Source organism: Zeus faber (assembly GCF_960531495.2).
Source record: "Zeus faber genome assembly, chromosome: 13".
In the NCBI taxonomy this organism is placed as follows: Eukaryota; Metazoa; Chordata; class Actinopteri; order Zeiformes; family Zeidae; genus Zeus; species Zeus faber.
Window position 1 is genome coordinate 4,890,989 of NC_137198.1, and position 17,713 is coordinate 4,908,701.

Consider the following 17,713-nt stretch of genomic DNA (forward strand, 5'->3'; position numbering starts at 1 on the left):
GGACAGACGAACAAACAAAGTAAAAACTTTTCTTCTATTTAAAAAAAAGTCAAGCTATCGTATATAAATGAGTTTTCACATCAGATGATCTAGAAAAGATATAAAAAAGGTTCCAGAGAGACGGAGCAAGGGACAGATACAAGGCCGCTTTAAATAGCTGCCTAGCTTAAAAAAAGAATCTATTTCAACAAAAGGAAAACAACATGTACAGGTGTATCAATTAATCTCCCTGATGTACAAAGATTTTGTTTTATTGTTGGCTCACTAAGACTGAAGACATTAATTATTCAGGTGTCACACTTTAGTATGGAAGGCCATACAATGTTGTGATGCTCGAATTCAGTCGAGACCATGAGAATAAAACTCTTTTCAGTTTTGCCCCCCCGTCACTGTTCTATTCTTAAAAAAACAGCTTGCTGGCTTAAAGGAAAACTCTGGTATTTCTTTACCTAATTAAACTTGTTCTTTTTATATCATTGGGAGTGAACCCAGGTGATTGGCATCACAGTCATTTCAACTGGTCCAGTATTAAGAGAATTGTTTCAACTTCAAATATTCTGCTGCCAATCACTCAGTTGACCCCCAACGATCAAAAAACAAGGTTTAGGTTTAAAAAAATACATCTCCTCTAAGCAGTAGAGCCAAGGAGTAGCACGGAAAAGGAACTGGTTGATGGGACACTGAGCTCTTCAATCACTGCAGTTCTGACACATTGACCAAGATTAGGTTTACTCTGCCGGCCGTTTTAGACATGGAATCATTGATCAGTTCTTGGCATATGTAAAGACTTAAATCAAGTGCTTCTTCTTTTTCTTCTTCTTAATTCTTATTCGGACATTTTAATGACCATCGAACCCCGTACCTTGAGTGCTGGGGCTGTTCCTGAGCAGATGCTCTCTCTGGAGCCGTAGGGCCATGGAACAGTACTGTGACACCAGCGTGTCGGACCGGGGCCGCAGCAGGGAGCTCAGGACCCGCTCCTCCTTAAGGGGTCCGCCTTGGGCCCCCCACAGCGCCTCGCACAAGGCCTCAAACTGGCCCCGGGCCTCGCCGCGCTCAGAGCCCCACGGCATTACGGACAGCACTGTGTAGATCTCCTCCACCCGCTCCTCCGTCTCCTCTGGGTTCCTCTCCAACTCGCCGATTTTCTCCACCAGGTACTGGATGAACGTGCACTGGAGGGCGGGGTTCCCTGCGCTGCTGCCCGTGGAGGGGCCCTGGAGGATATTTGGAGCGGTAAAATCCATGAGGGCCATTTTGATATCGTGATGATGAATGAATTTATTTTATTTTATTTTGAATGATTGTTTGGAGGATCTTCTGATGACGGAATTCAATAAATATTTGTTGTAATGAATTATACACTTTATACCTTTTATAGTGTACACATATTTTATTGCCATTCTTTTTTTTTTTTAATCTCTTTTTTGACATAATCTCTGACCAAATTAATAAAGTCTTATTACTGCTGTAGGACCATTAGGTTTTTCCTCAAGGATCAACATTTCGTCTTTACTTTTATTGCAATTTCAAAAAGGCAAATCTTTATCTTTACAACAAAAAAAAAATAGCATCACAAATGATTGCATTGTATTGTAATGCTAAACTACCTGTAAGAACTGTGCCAGAGCCTGGGCCAGTTTAGGCTTCTTTTTCTCCAGCAGCGTCCGGAGGCACGACTCCACAACAGCAGCACCCATAGACGTTGGTACCTCAGCGCCTGATGGCGAGGACTGGCTCCTCAAAAAGGTCTGTTGCAGCTCCTGGAGAAAACACATTTCAAATATTGCTTGTAGGGTAACCTCATAATCCTATTTCTTGAGTATAATTTTTTTTAATAGTACTTTATTCGCTGTGTTTATTATGTGCAACTGCTGGGGAGGGAGACTTTCGTGATGGCTTTTCAGCTCAGCCGTACAGTAAGTAAACGTTTTTCTATTTCATACAATTTACTGAATTATTTCAACAGGGAACAAAGATGAAAGAACAGATTCAAATCTTTAGGCTGACTAAGCTGGTTTTCAGAGGGTTTGGTCTGGTTTTGGTTCAGAGGGTCCCTGCCCTTAGAATTGAAGAGAAAAAGAGAAAAAATATTACATTGAAGGAAGAGATCGAGGGGTTCAATGTTTAAGGAAAGATTTAAGTAAAATCACAAGTGGAACAAAGGGAAGCAAAAAAAGCCAGATCAAATACAAGTCCACCTCGATAAAAAACCTATTAAGGGCTTTTTTATCTGTGATAATTCTCTAAATTGATGTGAAAAATTATAAATAAAATGTTTTTTTTATAAAACCTTGAGAACAGTCTCTGGTATGCCCTCCTCGCCCAGCTCCTCCAGCAGCAACAGGAACTCCAGCTCCCTCCGCACCTCTGGGGAAACCTGCGGTAAAACACGAGAGGCAACGTTAAGACCCACACCTCCATCTCCATAATGCTTATGACGTAATCACACTAAACTATGCAGTGACTGCGTTATGAGCAAGACATGAAAAATAGAGCCATTTTTCAAATCAGGAGGTTAAGCCTCACTCCAGAGGCAAGGAGCATCTGAGAAAATGTCGTAAAAAGGAGAGGGATGGAGACAGGAGATGTCAATGGAAAACTATTGATGCTAGAGTGCCATGTAACGCCATTAATTCCACAAAATAAACACGTCATAGCACGTACCTTCTCCTCTGTCCATTTCTCCAGCACTTGAAGCCAAAACCAAGCCAGTTTGTGCGGCGTGCCCACAGACTGCCATCTATCAATAAATTAACAATCACACACAAGTGATTAAGGACATTAAGAACAGCCGTTACAACTATATTGGATTCCACAAGGCAATGACCATTCCCCCTTGCACAAAGAGGCTGATGCAGTTAATTACAGTTTATATTAAATATATTAAACTAATAGTAAACATCCAGCCGAGTGAAAGAGTCGTGGCATTTCTTTTTACTAAATTCAATGCGAGAAAGCACTTGTTTGAAGTAATGTTTTGTCATGCATTGGCTATTATTCAACATACTTTAATGTGTATGGATTGGAGATGATGCCTTTAAGTATTTCCTTCAGTTTCTCTGACAGCCCCCCGGCTGAGTTGACCAGCTGGGGCACGCAGGCGCTGGCCAGCTCCCACTCTGCGTGCTGCAGGCAGCGTCTGAAGAAGCTGAACAAGTCGTGGAGGGAGCTCTCTGCCTCGCGGCCGAACGGGTGCGTCATGGTGACCACGCGGTGACTCCTCTGGACAGCGGTCAGGACAGGATAAGCGCCGCTTCCTCCATGAAGCGCCCACCGTCTGGGTCACAGAAGGATACACAAGTACTTGATTTGAAATATAAGTATTAAAAGCACTTCTCATATCCAGGTCCCTGATATAACAGAGCCTATAATATTACTGGAGTACTACTGGACCTTTTTGTCGTGCAGATCGTGATTACAATTTACCAAAATATTTTATATATATTTAGTTACCTTTTGATAAAAAAAAATGGAAATAAAAATCCAGACAATTTTTTTATAATTACAGTAACGCAACTGTGTTAGTAAATGCAGTGGAATGAAAGTCTTTGAAACTAAACATATGTACATTATACAGGTTAACACAGTTATAGTAATATGGTATTGCAACATAGTTAACAGCAGTTAAATATACAGATACTTTTAAATATCAAATTTTACTTCCCAAAACTGCTCCCATCATTAATTTTTTCTTTCCAGTTTCATTTCTTCCCATCACAATTCATTACAACATTGTACAAGCTCTTTAATGGTGGAAGTTACCAAAGTACAAGGACAGTATTTTCCATTTCGGAGACTTTCTACTTTACATTTAAAAGAAAATATCTATAGATTCCTAACACACATCACACTAATCTTAAAATAAGTAAATAAATCATTTTCGTCAGGGTATTGATCTTTAAAAATTGTCCATTTCCTTGGAAATGACAAACACACCAGCTGTACTATTTTTTTGTAAATTTTAAAATTTATATAAAAAGGATTTACATGTATATAATACATACATTCTACTTTTTATACTTTGAGTACAATTTAGAGAAAGTACTTTTAGGAGAGTTATTTGTGGCAGGGTAGTTGTACTTTTAGTTAAAACACCTACATACTTGCTGTTGTTTTTGCCCTTTCTGCCAGATCGTTGTTTTTTTGTTTTGTTTTTCAAACCATCTCCTCCGTGAGCCCAAACTTGTAGATTCATAAAAAATTCATAAAAACCTGATGGCTGCTGTTTAAGTAAAAGGTCATAAGGACAGAATACACAGCATCCAGGGCAGGGACACTATGTCTGCTAGGTGCAACATGCAATAGAACAGAAAAGGTACAGAAGAGTAAAAACAAGAATAAAACACAACAGGTTCCAGCCTCTCTCTTAAAACAAGTTAAGGTCAATCAACTTTTATTATGTTATCATTTTATAATTTATTGTTATGCATTCAAATGGGCTGAGGGATGAACATCTGCACCTTTAAGCAGTGTGTTAATCTTACCATGCTGCTGGTGCACACAGCTACGACACCTATTAAAACTACTATCCTGCAATTAACCATCCTGTAAATATGATGATTATCATTATTGTTATTGTTATTATTTTCATTATTATTAATATAATAATAATTATTATTATTTGTAGTATTATTCAACAACAACCTAATAATAAACTCTTACTTGTTGTGTCCCTGGCTCCAGGTACCAGCCCCTACCACTGACAGCTAGCTCGGTGTGGACTACCAGTGGTAGCGAGCTAAAACCACCACTTTTGTACACTCTAAACGTTGACAAAAATGAATTATTCGCCAGTTATTTACAAATTTCTTTGGGGGGCCCCGTCCTCGGACTCCTCTCCCCGCTCAGCTCCACAGACCTGTCACGCCAAGGCTAATGCTAATGCTAACGCTAACGCTAGGGCGGCTGCTGGGGCAGGGTCATGTGACCCGATCAGCTGAATCCACGATGCGTTCAAGGCCAATGGGAATTACGGCTTTAATTGTTCCGTGACTTTCCCGCGGGAGTGCTCGCTCTTCCACCGGTTTCACAGCAACACCGAGGCTTGTCGGTAACCATTCAAGAATTACATTTTTTTTTAAATGGTGTATTTTACTTTTAAATATATGATATTGCCGTGGCGGTGACGTCAAGTGAGATTAATGAGTTTAAAACTTCGAGTTCCCACTTTTTGGAAGAGTTGGAAGAGTTGGAAGTTGTGGTCGCCACTGGAACATTTCCCGTGTGACTTGAATGCAGCAGGAGTGGTTCAAAGGTGTTTTTTGTTTTTGTTTTTGTTTTTTTAATATATATTTATTTATTTATTTATTTTTATTTTTATTTTTATTTTTATTTTTTTATTTTAATTTTATTTTTCATAGAGAGAGAGAAAAAAATATATAAATATATAGATTTATATAAAGTTGAATATATCGATTCATATATAAATATAGATAGATTAGTATATATATGTATATAGATGTATAGATGTTATTCCATCCATATTAATATCAATATTATTTAATTCATGGTTATTTTGGGGTTTGCCACTTTCTATTTCTATCCATCCCTCTTCCCTCCCTCCCTCCCTCCCTCCCTCCCTCGCTCTCAGAGCCTGGAGCCTGTCTCCATGACGACGGCGGGCGGGGTTTGCCAGCACCATTCACCAGCTCAGTTTGGCATCAGGCACACAGAATCACACCCCGGGTGGAATGGAAGAAAAGGACCAGAAAGACAATGTAGGTGCCACATTTTGTTCGGTTGGTTCATTTTAACCCGACAGAATTATTTTTTTATTCCTTTAATTTTTATTTCTTCATTTTTCCTTGCTTGTCGAGGAAGAGGAATCTAATTTTTTTGAAATAACTGACCGGTGGCTACGGGAGGTATCCCATGTCATGGTATTAATGTCGTGTTAAACACACGTTGATCGATTGATTTGAGAGCTGGTGAGGCAGGATAGATGATCCGTTGTTCCCATTGGAGCAGCATCAATGTCAGGCTGCGTCTGCTCCGTCCATTAGTCCATTAGATTAGATGAGCTCCTTAGAATAAAGCCGCAGTGCTGCCCCCTTTTTTTTGTTGTTGTTGATGCTGTGGTGTCTGTGGAATCCCTGCGTGCAGTTTAGAGGAGGAACACACAGCTTTGTTTCCATTGTTCCACAGGGGGAGTACACCGGGGAGATAAAGGGAGGGCTGCGGCCTTCCATGAAGCTGGTCATTATGGGCATAGTGAACAAAAGAGCCAAGAGGTGAGAGGGTCCCCTTTTTTATTTCTAAGGAGCATTTCATGACATGTAAATCAGGAGAACCGGTAAAGACGCGGTGCTCCGTGCAAAACACCGACAACAAGAGAACTTAGGCCAGAACCTGCACCTGCTGCTGCTGCATAACTAGTTTGGTAAAATAATGCATGTCATACTTTATAATGCCCGGTCCATTGCTTAACTCTAGTGGAGTCAGTGAATAAGCGTGGGAAAGCGTCAGATCCCATGAAATCCCTAACGTCGCAATGGAATTCTGTAGTAGATAACATCATCCCCCTATTTATGTGCTACCATTTAGGGCCGAACAATAAATAAACCCTATAATTGACATTAAGGAGAACAATTTGCAATCTGTCTCCAGTCTCGCCCCCAAATGAGGCCGTGTGAAAGATAATTATTTTTGACAAATTCTTTTTGCTTTAATAATTAAAATCTATTCATTTATCGTAATTATGCCTGGAGTCGGGTGAATTTGAGAGATATGTTATGATCATTACATTTTTCAACATACAGTGTATAGAAATATACCTCATTATAGACATACATTTAGGCTACAAAAGGCATGACAATGTGTTTATTACATTCCTATGTGTTAGTCAAGCATGGACCGCGACACCACTGGATCCCTGGGTATGTATGTCTAATCGAGGGAGGACTCTGTTTTATCTCCATTTTAATCAACTGGACTCGATGAGCATCGGAATACAAGTAAAATGACACATCAGAGCAAGAGAAGTTATATATGTTACTTGGTTGAAGATGCACAGGCAGCACGCTCCGCACCTCCAATGACCAAAATGAAGCCCCTAACCTCTAATGACTAAACCCCCAACCCCCCACCCCTCCACCTCCACCTCCACCTCGGCAGGTAAACTAACATTGAGGAGGCGGTTAGACTGGTTCGGACGCCTAGAAGTGGAGGAATATTTATGACCCACAAATTCATAACAACTTCATTTTTCCATCTGTGTTTGGGATGTTTGAGATGCTTTTAATATAATATAATATAATATAATATAATATAATGTATCATAAACTGTCATATTTAGTCATCAGCCAATTATCAATAGTTAAGTATGTTTACAACAACTTAGTACATTTTATTTACAACATCAGCAGCAAAGAATGACGACAACGAATGCCTAAGATGAATTCCAGGTGTAATTTAAAAGTTGTAGGGATGTTTTCCCTTTTGAAGCAAGTCCCAGGAACTAAAACCTATTGGGCGATCATCCCCAAAACAATAACAAGCGGTAAATCAAGGGTTGTGTCCCAGGACTGTCTGAATATTTATCATATGCAACAGTATCCAGGAGATGTCACTGTTCTATTGTATTGTATTGTAAGCTGCGTCATATTAATGTGTGTGTGTGTGTGCGTGCGTGCGTGGTAAGACGTAGTTTATCCGGTCAAATAAGCGACGGAAAACATCAGAGGTTTGACCCTCCCTCGTGTGTCGGACAGCATCGAGGTGGTCCTGTCCAGCACACCCCAGGAGGAGGACACCCAGGGCGACGTGGGTCTCCAATTGAAGGTCAGCTTTTCGGACAAAGCCGTCCAACGCAACGCCCGCCTGGCCGGAAAGTGGGGTCCGTCAGAAAACACCCTGTCCTTCTTCCCCTTCGCACCCGGGGAAGCCTTCAAGGTATGATCAGTGTATCACATAGAAATAGTACTGAACATCTTCTATAGTAGAAGTACCACTATTTGCCAAATACTGTACCTAAGTGCGAGTAAAAGTGATAATTAAGATTCTGTAAGTGTTACACCTGTAATCCTTGCCTCTGGTACCAGCAGCATTCCAAAAATAATAGATGTAATAGACTATATATTAAACAGATGGGTCAAAATGCAAAAGTTGCATGCATGAGTTGTATTTCCACACTGCAAGATTCAGATGAAATGTAACATTTTTATTTGGCTTTTGTTCCAGATGAAATGTTGAAAGTTGTCGGCATTTTTAAACACGGCCGAGACAGAGTGTGTACTGTAGCTTCCAGATGTTTGAGAAGCAGCAGAGTAGGTTAGATCACATTACGAATAGGGCTAGAATACTTTAAGTAGGATAACAGACTGAAAAAAGTAGAATTACAAAATAATATATAGTCAGTTACATTAATAAGATAAGCACCCGATATAAATGACAACATTCAGGTTCTTCATTATTATGTCCTGCTACTTTCAGTTCCTAGTATGGAGCACTATTCAATTACTGAAGTTTTATTAATGAATTTATTTTTGTATCCTTGGGTTGCTTAAAGGCACTGATAAATATAATAATAATAATAATAATAATAATAATAATAATAATAATAATAAATATAGCTGCAGGCAGAAATACGCGGGGTCCAGTTTAGTGGTGTTGGGTGCGTTTTACAGTTTCCCAGGTTCTCTGAAACTCAGCACAATTTTCAGAGTTTACTTTGAACACAGCATGGGCTCCCCCCGGTCTGTCGTCTACTGTTTGCTCGTCTGGAGGAGCAACCACTGCACGGTCTACACAGCACAACCCTCCTGCCTTTACAACGACCTTCCATGTTTGCCTGTAAAGCAGAACCTCTCATTGTTATAACTCACCGTGTGACGGACAGGCGACCACTGGGTGCTGTGTCGGGCAACGATGGGCAACTTTCTGTGATTATTTCTATTTTCCCGGGTCCGAGTTCTCCGATGCATTTGGAGGCCGTGAAACGCATCGTGGACTCCTACAGCTTGTACGTTGGCGCAAAATAAGGGAGGGACACAACGACCAGAATGCCTTTATTTACAAAAAGGGTGCCCTCGACACCCTGCAGCTCGCACAAAGCGAATGGGCTGTCGGAGCCACAACCTGCACACATAAAGGAATTGGATGGTGATGTCACAAAGCGTCTGACTCAACAAACTCATCTCGTTTCACCACCCGACGGGAAGTTTTCGAACCTCGGCGATGCACGGACGTTCGGCTACTTCAGGTCAAATTTCATCCTTTGTCAACTAATTCCTCCTCCGAATGTGGATCGACACTGATCAAACTTGAACCACGAGATGTCTGAGGCCTCTCGGTTCTAACGAGGCCTCAACCACGTCCTGGCAACCAGTGGTTGCCAAGGTGAATAATCATAATAAAAATCTCAACAATAAAAACAGGCTGGACCCCTAATTATAATAATAATAATAATAATAATAATACCAATAATAATAATAATACCAATAATAATATTAATAATAATGTATTTAAATGTTTGCGTTTAAATGTATATATCATTTATAATAATCACTAATATCTAACTAATACTTTAAAGAATACAATTTATATAATACGTATTTATATTATTTTGTTATAAGTAAGTAGTTTTTAGTTATTTCTATTGCCGTGTATTGTCAGAGTCTCTGTATTCCTTACTATTGGTTGTCGACCACATTCTTTATTTTAGCGTTGAGTTCATCCTGCAGTGCCTCTGAAGCATCACTGATTAAAAGCTGTTCATTCTTAACGCGTTTTGTGTAAGTGTGTGCTGAACTTCACAGGATACATAGGCATTTGCTGCCTCCTCGGTTATTAATCCCTCTCGCCCCTCATCATGCCTCCTCCCATTCCACAACTACAGATGGAAATAGTTTGCGAGCACCAGCAGTTCCGCATCCTGGTGGACGGCCAGCCGCTGTGTGGCTTCGGCCACCGCTTCACGCCGCTGGCCTCCCTGACGGCGCTGAGAGTGTCCGGGGATCTGCAGCTCACCAAGGTGGCCTAGCGCCCGGCAGCCGCCTCTGCACCACGTCGAGTAGGGATTTTTGGGGGTGGGACGTTAAAGATTTGGGGTTCAGGGTAGAGTAATAAATCCAAAAGATCGGCGGGGATGTTTGTTCAAAGAATTATAGCTGCCTCGTAATCGCGTGTCAAGTGACAAGTGCCTTCACTAGATTACCTTGATGGGGACTTGAAGCTATGGACTGAATGTATAACGCTCATGTTGCTGTCTGAAATCCACCAAGGAATGTGATTCAAACTGAATGAAATTCATTTCAATTAATCATAGCGTAGGCTTTACATTTTAATCCCGGTGAAGCAAAGTTTGTATAAATATAATGTGTTAAAGTCAGTTAAAAATGCTGCATAGCGCGAGATACTGGGAGGAGGTAGGCAGGGATGAACCTTCATTACTGCAAATTGGTGGCTGCGCAAAAGAATGTGTGATCTTTCGTTTCTCTGAAGCGGAGTAGCACTCGTGCTCAAGCACGTTTTTCATTTGCATTAAAAACAATGATCCTAAAATTTGACATTACAACGGAATATTATAACTCTGTGCCCAGGTACCCTCATTTGTGTTTATGTGAATTAAATGAGTGCATGCTGATCAAACAAAGTATGTTATATTATCCATCGGCCTCAGATTTTAGATGATGATGTTTTTTGTTGTCCCTTTTTTTGACACTTCCGTCTTGGAAAACTTCTACCTACCACTCGTTTGTGTAATTTCCCTCGGACCATAGCACTTTTTGTGAGAATGTTTGATATGGACTTGACTTCACTGCAATAAATATTTTTTTGTCTTGTTTAGTTTTTCACAGCCTTCCCCTTTGTGGTCTGAAGGTTTGAGGAACCGCTTTCTCGATTACATTCCCAAACCTCAGTCGCACCGTGATTCATCTTTGATTTCCCTGGAAGAGTTTCACAAGGGTGAAAACACTTGTGTCAGCGTTTTAAAGGCGCCAGAACGGGGGCGAACCAGCCAGGCACTCACTAGCTAGGTAATTACTAACTAATTATTTCAGTTGGCAAAAAATATATATATGCTTTGCCACACACACACACACACACACACACACACACACACACACACACACACAAAAAAGCCCGGCAGCTGCAGCCCACAGACACCCCACGGCCGCAAGAACGCTCCGAGCCCAATGCACCACCGGCGGGACCGTCACTCGAGAAGCCGACGGTCGACACTTTGCGAAAGTGACAAACATCCACCAGGCAACGACTTGTCTACACTGCAACGTTGCTCTTTGGAGTCGCAAGCAATAAACTCCAAATGCGCGAAAATACTCGAAATTACCTCATTTAATAATAAAATATATTGTAAAAAAAAAAATAATAAGAACAACACTGTGAAATACATTACATACATTACGTTAATTCATTTCGAAATTTGATCAACACCAGTTCGTTTGAATATGCATTCCGTTACTACATTCATGGAATGCGTAAGCTCAAAACTCAAACAGGTTGATTTGTCCATAGCTTTTAAATCTGCTCCCTGATGGCGTCTATCCAGCCCATCTTCTCCTCATGAGTCGGCGCTTGGATGAAGTAGTGAGTGTCCGCCTGCGTGATGATCTTGAACAGGTTGCCCTGAATGTTGCCTTTCACACCTGTATGGGAGGAGACGCGGCGGTACGGTCCGGGTCAGCGGGATGCGCGGCAGAGTGGATAAAAAGACTGAACGAATACAAGCTCCACCCAAGTCAAATCGACAGGCGGGAAAACGCTTCGTGCTCATTTTTGGTCGGTGGAACGACGACCTCCTGCTGCTTTCATCTTGGATCGTGAATTTAAACTAAAGGTGGCGGTTTAACAAGTGGTGATCCGCAAAGAAATACCATATTTGGTGCAAATGGTCATCAATGTATATCTGCACTCTGCATGTGCTCCTCCATGTGTCAGCGTTGTCGGTGGCAGGGTCCGCCTTTCCCCAGCGATGACGCAAAGGTCAGGCGCGTGAAAGAAGCGAAGCCACTGTAAAATTCCATGAAGCGGCGTCGCCGGTTGTGCCCAGCAGGCTGTCGACGTGGGCGAACGTTCCCAAAAAAAGAACAAGATGGGGGGGGGGGGAATAAATAAATAAAATCAATGGGAAGGGGACAAACTCGGGAGAAAAGAGAAAAGAAGGCGGAAGACTGAAGCAGAAGCGGACGTTGAGATGAACAAAAAAAAAAAAGAGTCGCCGCTTTGAATGGGATTCTGCGACTCGCGGTGCAGCCCGCCCGACACAGACAATCCGGCGGATTACCACTTTAAATCAAACGTCCGACCCTATCAGAATAAGACCCGGGGACGGGGAGAGATGAAATTTGCCTTTGTGAAACCGTTTAAAAGGCGTCTAAAACCCGCCAGGCCAGACCGTATGGAGGGCGCCCCGGGTCGACCTGAAACCTGTCGTCATTTGAGCCGAGTCAACGTCCGAGTGTTTTTCCGCCTGAGTCGTGGCCGAGTCGGGCGGGGGGGGGGGGTGGTCGAACGCCCAAATACATCCCGTCGCTTCCAGCTGTGGGTGGGGGCGAATTAGAGCCTGAGCTCCTCTCGCCCCGCGCCCGTTTAAGAGCCCCCTGACCCGGCCCCTGCCTCACCTGAGGGGACCCCGTTGTCGTCCAGCGCAGACACCAGGCAGCCGCGGAGGGAGAAGCCGCCGGCGGGGCTGACGTCATCCTGCGACATTCACAACAGGAACAATGACTGAACCTGGCTCTGTGTCATATCCAGATGTTGTTGCTGTCTTTCAACGTGGGCTGGATGTGAGCCATTTATTATTTTTTTTTGTTTATTCTCGGGTTCATATTTCTTGGTTATCATTAGGTTGGATTTTATATTTGCCAGATTTGTACTTTTCGTCGTTTGTTTTCTCGTCGGTTTTTTGTTTTGTTTGATTCCTTTTGGTTCATTTTTAGGTTTTTATTTGGTGTTCATCACTTGGTTATTACGTTTTTTACTGTCTAGTGTTCATTTTTATTCTCATTAGATTAGATTCATCTTTGTCATTGCACAAAGTATCAGTTCTGAGGCAACGAAATGTAGTTTAGCATCGAACCAGGAGTGCAAAAGAGGCAGTGAACTGCAGCATACGTATAAAATATAAGTATATGAATAATATATAAATGGAGTTAACAGTAGTGGGTATGGAAATATGAAATATGTACAGTATGAACAGAATTAACAATGTAGACAGAATGAATGTGAATGCATTAAAATATATACAGTATGAGCAGTAGTAACAGTTTTTACAGAATGGATATGGATGAGAAAAATAAATCATCTTTTTAGGCTTACTGTATATTTGTAAATTCTTAGATTTACTGCATGTTGGCATTTTATTTTCTTTATTTTATGGCCTATTTTTGATTTGAGCCGCTCCGACACTGCACTGACACTGATGTCCCTCAGGGGACGAATACAGTATCCATCCATCCATCTACCGTATCAATCCGTCATCCATATATCTACCATATCCATCCATCCATCCATCCATCCATCCACCGTATCCACCCATCCATCACTTTCCGTCCGTGCACTCACCCTGCTTGGGTCGTAGTAGTGGAGGTAGGCCGGCTCTGAGCGCAGAACAAAGAGACGAACCTTCCAGTTCTTTCGCTTGTGACCCTGAGTTGGAAGAGTCGACGCTTCAGATTGAGAGAATGTCCTCGAAAACACATCCATCCGATTTCACAACCAAATAGAATATAGATCATAAAACAACACGTTGGCACAGGTGATGTTTTTACCTGAAGTGCTTTCATGTACAGGCGTGTGTTGATCCATTTGGCAGAGTGTTGGTGGTGTTCAGTGGTTTAGTTGGAGTGTAATGTGCTCTTGTTTTTTGATGTAGTATCTGCGTTCCTTGTTTATAAGCGTTAGTCATTGTGTATATATGTGTTATAAGCTGTCCTGACTTGATGCACGACACACATCCAAACAAAGAAAATAAAATTTGGACATTTTATTCGTACTATATTGTATTTCTTAGATTTGATTTGATTCGAATGAAATGGAAATAGACGTGAATGGCGTCCTCCCATCACCTGTTTCAACAGGTAGCCCCTCCTCACCACCTTCCCGCTCAGCTCCACCGCCGACAGGGAGGTTTCCGCCTTCACGCTCCCCCTCTTCTTGAAGCTCTCGGCCTGGAAGGGAAGCAGCAGAGAGGAGGCTGAGGAGGCTGAAGAGGCTGAAGAGGCTGAGGAGGCTGAAGAGGCTGAAGAGGCTGAGGAGGCTGAAGAGGCTGAAGAGGCGGCGGCGGCGGGTCCGGCCCTCCCGCTCGGCCCGGCGGCGGCACTCACGAAGCTGTAGAGGGCGGTGGAGTCGTCCACGAACTGCTGCGTGAGGCCGGCGGTGCGCAGCGCCTCCACGCTCCTCAGCCCCACGGGACGCACGAAGCCCTCCTCCATCAGCGCGGAGGCCAGGGTCACGGCCTCCACCCGGGTCAGGGCCAGCTCGGCAAACACCAGCCAGTCCACCACGGCCGAGCCTGCGGCGGGGGCATGTGGGATAGAATAACATAGACGGACACAGCGGAAGACATCGCCCCAGAGTTCCCCTTTACTATTGGTGTTACCCGCTCCTTTAAAGGGAACCAGCAGGGGGCTCTCTCTCTCTGATCCCTCTTGAGCTGTTTCTTTTTGAGGGGGGAGGCCTGGTAGTCCAGCTTTTCACGGCTTTATTTGTTAGTTTAGTTATTTTCTCCATTTTTTTTTTGGCAGATTAAGACCTCCGAGGTAGGTCTATGGGCTTGGACCTCCTTTGGACCTCCTATGTTTTCTTTAAATAGAGTCAGACTTTTTATCTGTAACTCGGTTCGGTGTCCGTGGTTTAATTCCGGCCGCAACAATTGGTTTCAAAAACATCGAGGGAAGCAGTGACTAGAAGGATGCGATAATCTCAAGCGGATGCGCTGCCGATCCCTCGGGTCGACGCCAAGGACGCGGTGCCGGGGCTCCACCTGAGAAGCAGTTGCTGTAGGTCTTTCCCTGCTCCACGTGGTTGGTGAACCTGATGCCGCTGTGGACGTCGTACATGGAGTCCACCACCTGGCTGGAAAACAGGACAAGAGGAGGTAAGTCAGCACTCCAGACTCCTCCTCCTCCGCCCTTGCGGGGCTGTTCACCCCGGTCGCGACTCTTCTCGTCCCCGGCGCCTCGACGGTGGAACGGCCTCCCCCTAGCGGCAGAACGGACCCATCGCGTCGGGCGACACCTGGACCGGACCTGCACGGACCTGTCTACCCCATGAGAACCTCTTCCCCCTTCACTGTTTGCGGTGTGGGAGTACTGCGGTTTAGGCAGCCACGCCCGTCTTGGGTCAAGGTCCCTTTGGCCCGGGATCAGAGGTGGCTGTACGCCTGTTGCTCGTCAGAGCAATCAACGAGCAGCAGGTAAATCACAGGCACACACGCACACGCACACACACACACACACACACACACACACACACACACACACACACACACACACACACACACACACACACACACAGGGAGAGCCTCTGTCATGACGCATGTGCGCGGTTGAGAGTGGATGGATACTCTTTCAATACTGATACCACTTTGGACGGCAGCATCTGTGACTAAATGACATCATGTAACACAAGACGGGGGAAGGAGAGACACTTTCGGAGAAACCGTCATTTTTTCTCTGGGTCTGACCTCAGGTTGACGTTGACCAACTTCAGCCCCAGGGACTCGGCGGGGTCTGCTTGGCCGTGCGTGGTCTTCCCCCCGTCGCCCGCTCGCAGCTTCTCCGCGGCGGCGGCGATGTCCGCCGCCCACGCGTCCCGCTTCTCCCTGGAGCAGGCGTCCAGGAAGTGCTCCACCGAGCTCTTCGTCCGCAGCTTGAACACCAGCTGGGAAATAGAACCGCAAGCGGGTGGTTTGCACAGGGCGGGTCGATTTGTAGGGCTCTCTTTATATTTTAAGGCTCTGAGGTGAAGGCGCAGAACCAGTGGCGACGGGGCCTTCAGCCTCAGGGGACAGAGCTCACCGTCCTCCACCAAACCTCTTAAAACACCTTGCTCTTGATTTGCTTTTTTTTGCCCGTTAGGTGAAACAACACGTTCTCCTACCTTACTTCCACTGTACCTGCTTGTTGCAAAGTGTTTTTGTTTTCATTGCTTCCATCGTGCATTTACTGCCGTCTGGTTTTACGGTCTGACAGCGCCGCACCTCGGGACGCGGTTTTGAAAGACGCTGTATCAGTAAAACGATGATTATTATTACTATAATTATGGGCTGCTGGTTGACGTTTCCAGGAAGGCCCCGTAGGACTCGTAACTTTTGAACAAAGCGGACGGATCGCTCCCCCAGTGAAAGCCACGGCCTCGGGCCACGAGTTGTCAGGACACGAGCGCGTGTGCGTTGGTGTGGAGACGCCAGACGCACACGCCCTCAAGTCATTCCCCACAGCACAATCGGAATCACGCCAAAACAAATAAAGCGCAACACAACACCATAAAGGACGGCGACATTACGACTTGTCCGAAAGTCGTTTCCCGTCCTCCCTGAAGGAACTCCCACGCACCGCGGCGGCGCTCACCCACCGGCCGGTTCTCGAGCTCCAGGAAGGGACAGGTGACCTCGCAGTCCTCCAGCTGGATCCTCCCCCGCTGACACGAGTCTCTTCTTCCTCCGTCGTATTTGTAATACAGCAGCTGGTCGGGCGTCAGCACGAACCAGCGGGCCTTCCAGTTTTGCACCAGGTGACCCTGTCACACAGAGAAACGGAGCGATACAGGAGGTGGATAGATGGATAGATGGATAGATCTATCAGTCGTGGAGATTCTTACCCTTTTCACCAGGAATCCTTCTCTTATAATCGTCTTCTTCTGCGCCGCGTCCATGCTGATATGAGTGCTCCTGTACTAAGTGCATGTTCTCACCTGCTTCTTTTTAATACTCCCATCTGGTGCGTCACCAGGTTCACACCCAGCACGCTTGTTGCGCAACCCTGGAATGAAGATCCCGCAGCAGCCACCTGCCGCCGCCAGGGGGCGCAGTCGCTCTGTGAGCGCTGCGGGTGAGCTCAGCGGGGAGGTGGAAGTCTGGTAATATGGGGACGTCACCGTTTTCAGTGCAGGCATGATTCATGACATCTTCCAGAAAATAATAGGTTCTCATAATTAAAAATTTATTTCTAATTGCTGCTGAGGAAACTGGAATGTCTCATCGGCCCAGAAATGCAATTTCTTGCCCCGAAACCCCTCTTTCTTAAGTGAATGTTGTCTGCATGTCTACTGTGCACAGCACAAAGACAGAGGTATGTGCATGGATACGGTACATGCACGTGGCTGTACATGCTCAGAAGACAAGGAAGGATGAGACGGATCCCACAATACCACAACCGGAACCCGGATATTGTACTTAGCGGCCGCTCAGCTCTCCATTATGTTCGGTATGTGAGGAATTCACATCCTGGAGAGGAGGGGGAGGAAGATCCCCGAGACGAGAAGCTCCTCATCCCGTTTTGATGAAAAAGCAGCAGCTGGTGGTGGCGGGCAGCTGTGACCAATCAGAGCCTGGCGGCCGGACGAGCATGGAGGGGAGGGAGAGCCGCGGGGTGCTCGGTTCGCACGGACAACACCAGATCACAAGATGACCGCAGGACCCCCGGGCCAGGAGCGGAGCCTCTCGCAAGGCCCCCGGCGGGGGGGCTCTGAAGTCCGCACAGAGTCCTCCATGACCGCAGAACCACACGCAGCCACTGGGGGGAAAGAG

At 44.8% G+C, this 17,713-nt stretch overlaps 3 protein-coding genes across 3 annotated transcripts in view; 1 reads left to right on the plus strand and 2 right to left on the minus strand.

Annotated features, from left to right (window-relative positions):
- Positions 1 to 4,892, minus strand: part of zfyve26 (zinc finger, FYVE domain containing 26) — a 44,435-nt gene extending 39,543 nt beyond the window's left edge. Inside the window, exons 1-6 of the mRNA XM_080012708.1 lie at positions 4,666 to 4,892; positions 3,011 to 3,280; positions 2,668 to 2,743; positions 2,294 to 2,380; positions 1,611 to 1,763; positions 863 to 1,208 (exon numbers count right to left, since the gene is read on the minus strand). Of these exons, the coding sequence (XP_079868834.1) occupies positions 863 to 1,208; positions 1,611 to 1,763; positions 2,294 to 2,380; positions 2,668 to 2,743; positions 3,011 to 3,204 (856 nt within the window). The 5' untranslated portion in view covers positions 3,205 to 3,280; positions 4,666 to 4,892. The remainder of the gene's footprint in view (positions 1 to 862; positions 1,209 to 1,610; positions 1,764 to 2,293; positions 2,381 to 2,667; positions 2,744 to 3,010; positions 3,281 to 4,665) is intronic.
- An 801-nt stretch (positions 4,893 to 5,693) lies between these two features.
- On the plus strand, positions 5,694 to 9,982 carry LOC307239234 (galectin-related protein B; the record flags this gene model as incomplete). Its single annotated transcript, XM_080012567.1, has 4 exons — positions 5,694 to 5,720; positions 6,148 to 6,233; positions 7,713 to 7,893; positions 9,839 to 9,982. 4 exons carry the CDS (start codon positions 5,694 to 5,696, stop codon positions 9,980 to 9,982), a joined length of 438 nt encoding a protein of 145 aa, XP_079868693.1.
- Positions 9,983 to 11,280: 1,298 nt separating this feature from the next.
- Positions 11,281 to 16,844, minus strand: plek2 (pleckstrin 2). Its single transcript, XM_080011873.1, has 9 exons — positions 16,786 to 16,844; positions 16,540 to 16,704; positions 15,650 to 15,846; positions 14,948 to 15,039; positions 14,289 to 14,476; positions 14,031 to 14,132; positions 13,528 to 13,611; positions 12,585 to 12,663; positions 11,281 to 11,609 (listed from the first exon to the last, which is right to left on the minus strand). Exons 1-9 carry the CDS (start codon positions 16,837 to 16,839, stop codon positions 11,482 to 11,484), a joined length of 1,089 nt encoding a protein of 362 aa, XP_079867999.1. The 5' UTR covers positions 16,840 to 16,844; the 3' UTR covers positions 11,281 to 11,481.
- Positions 16,845 to 17,713: the final 869 nt, after the last annotated feature.

Bases quoted from the DNA above. Each gene is read 5' to 3' on its own strand.
- plek2 (XM_080011873.1), bottom strand. From the start codon at position 16,839: ATGGACGCGGCGCAGAAGAAGACGATTATAAGAGAAGGATTCCTGGTG. The intron at 13,612-14,030 runs GTGATGGGAGGA...CTTCCAACTCAG, and splicing joins GGGGCTACCTGTTGAAACAG to GGTCACAAGCGAAAGAACTG. The intron at 11,610-12,584 runs GTGAGGCAGGGG...CCTCCCATACAG, and splicing joins CGACAACGGGGTCCCCTCAG to GTGTGAAAGGCAACATTCAG.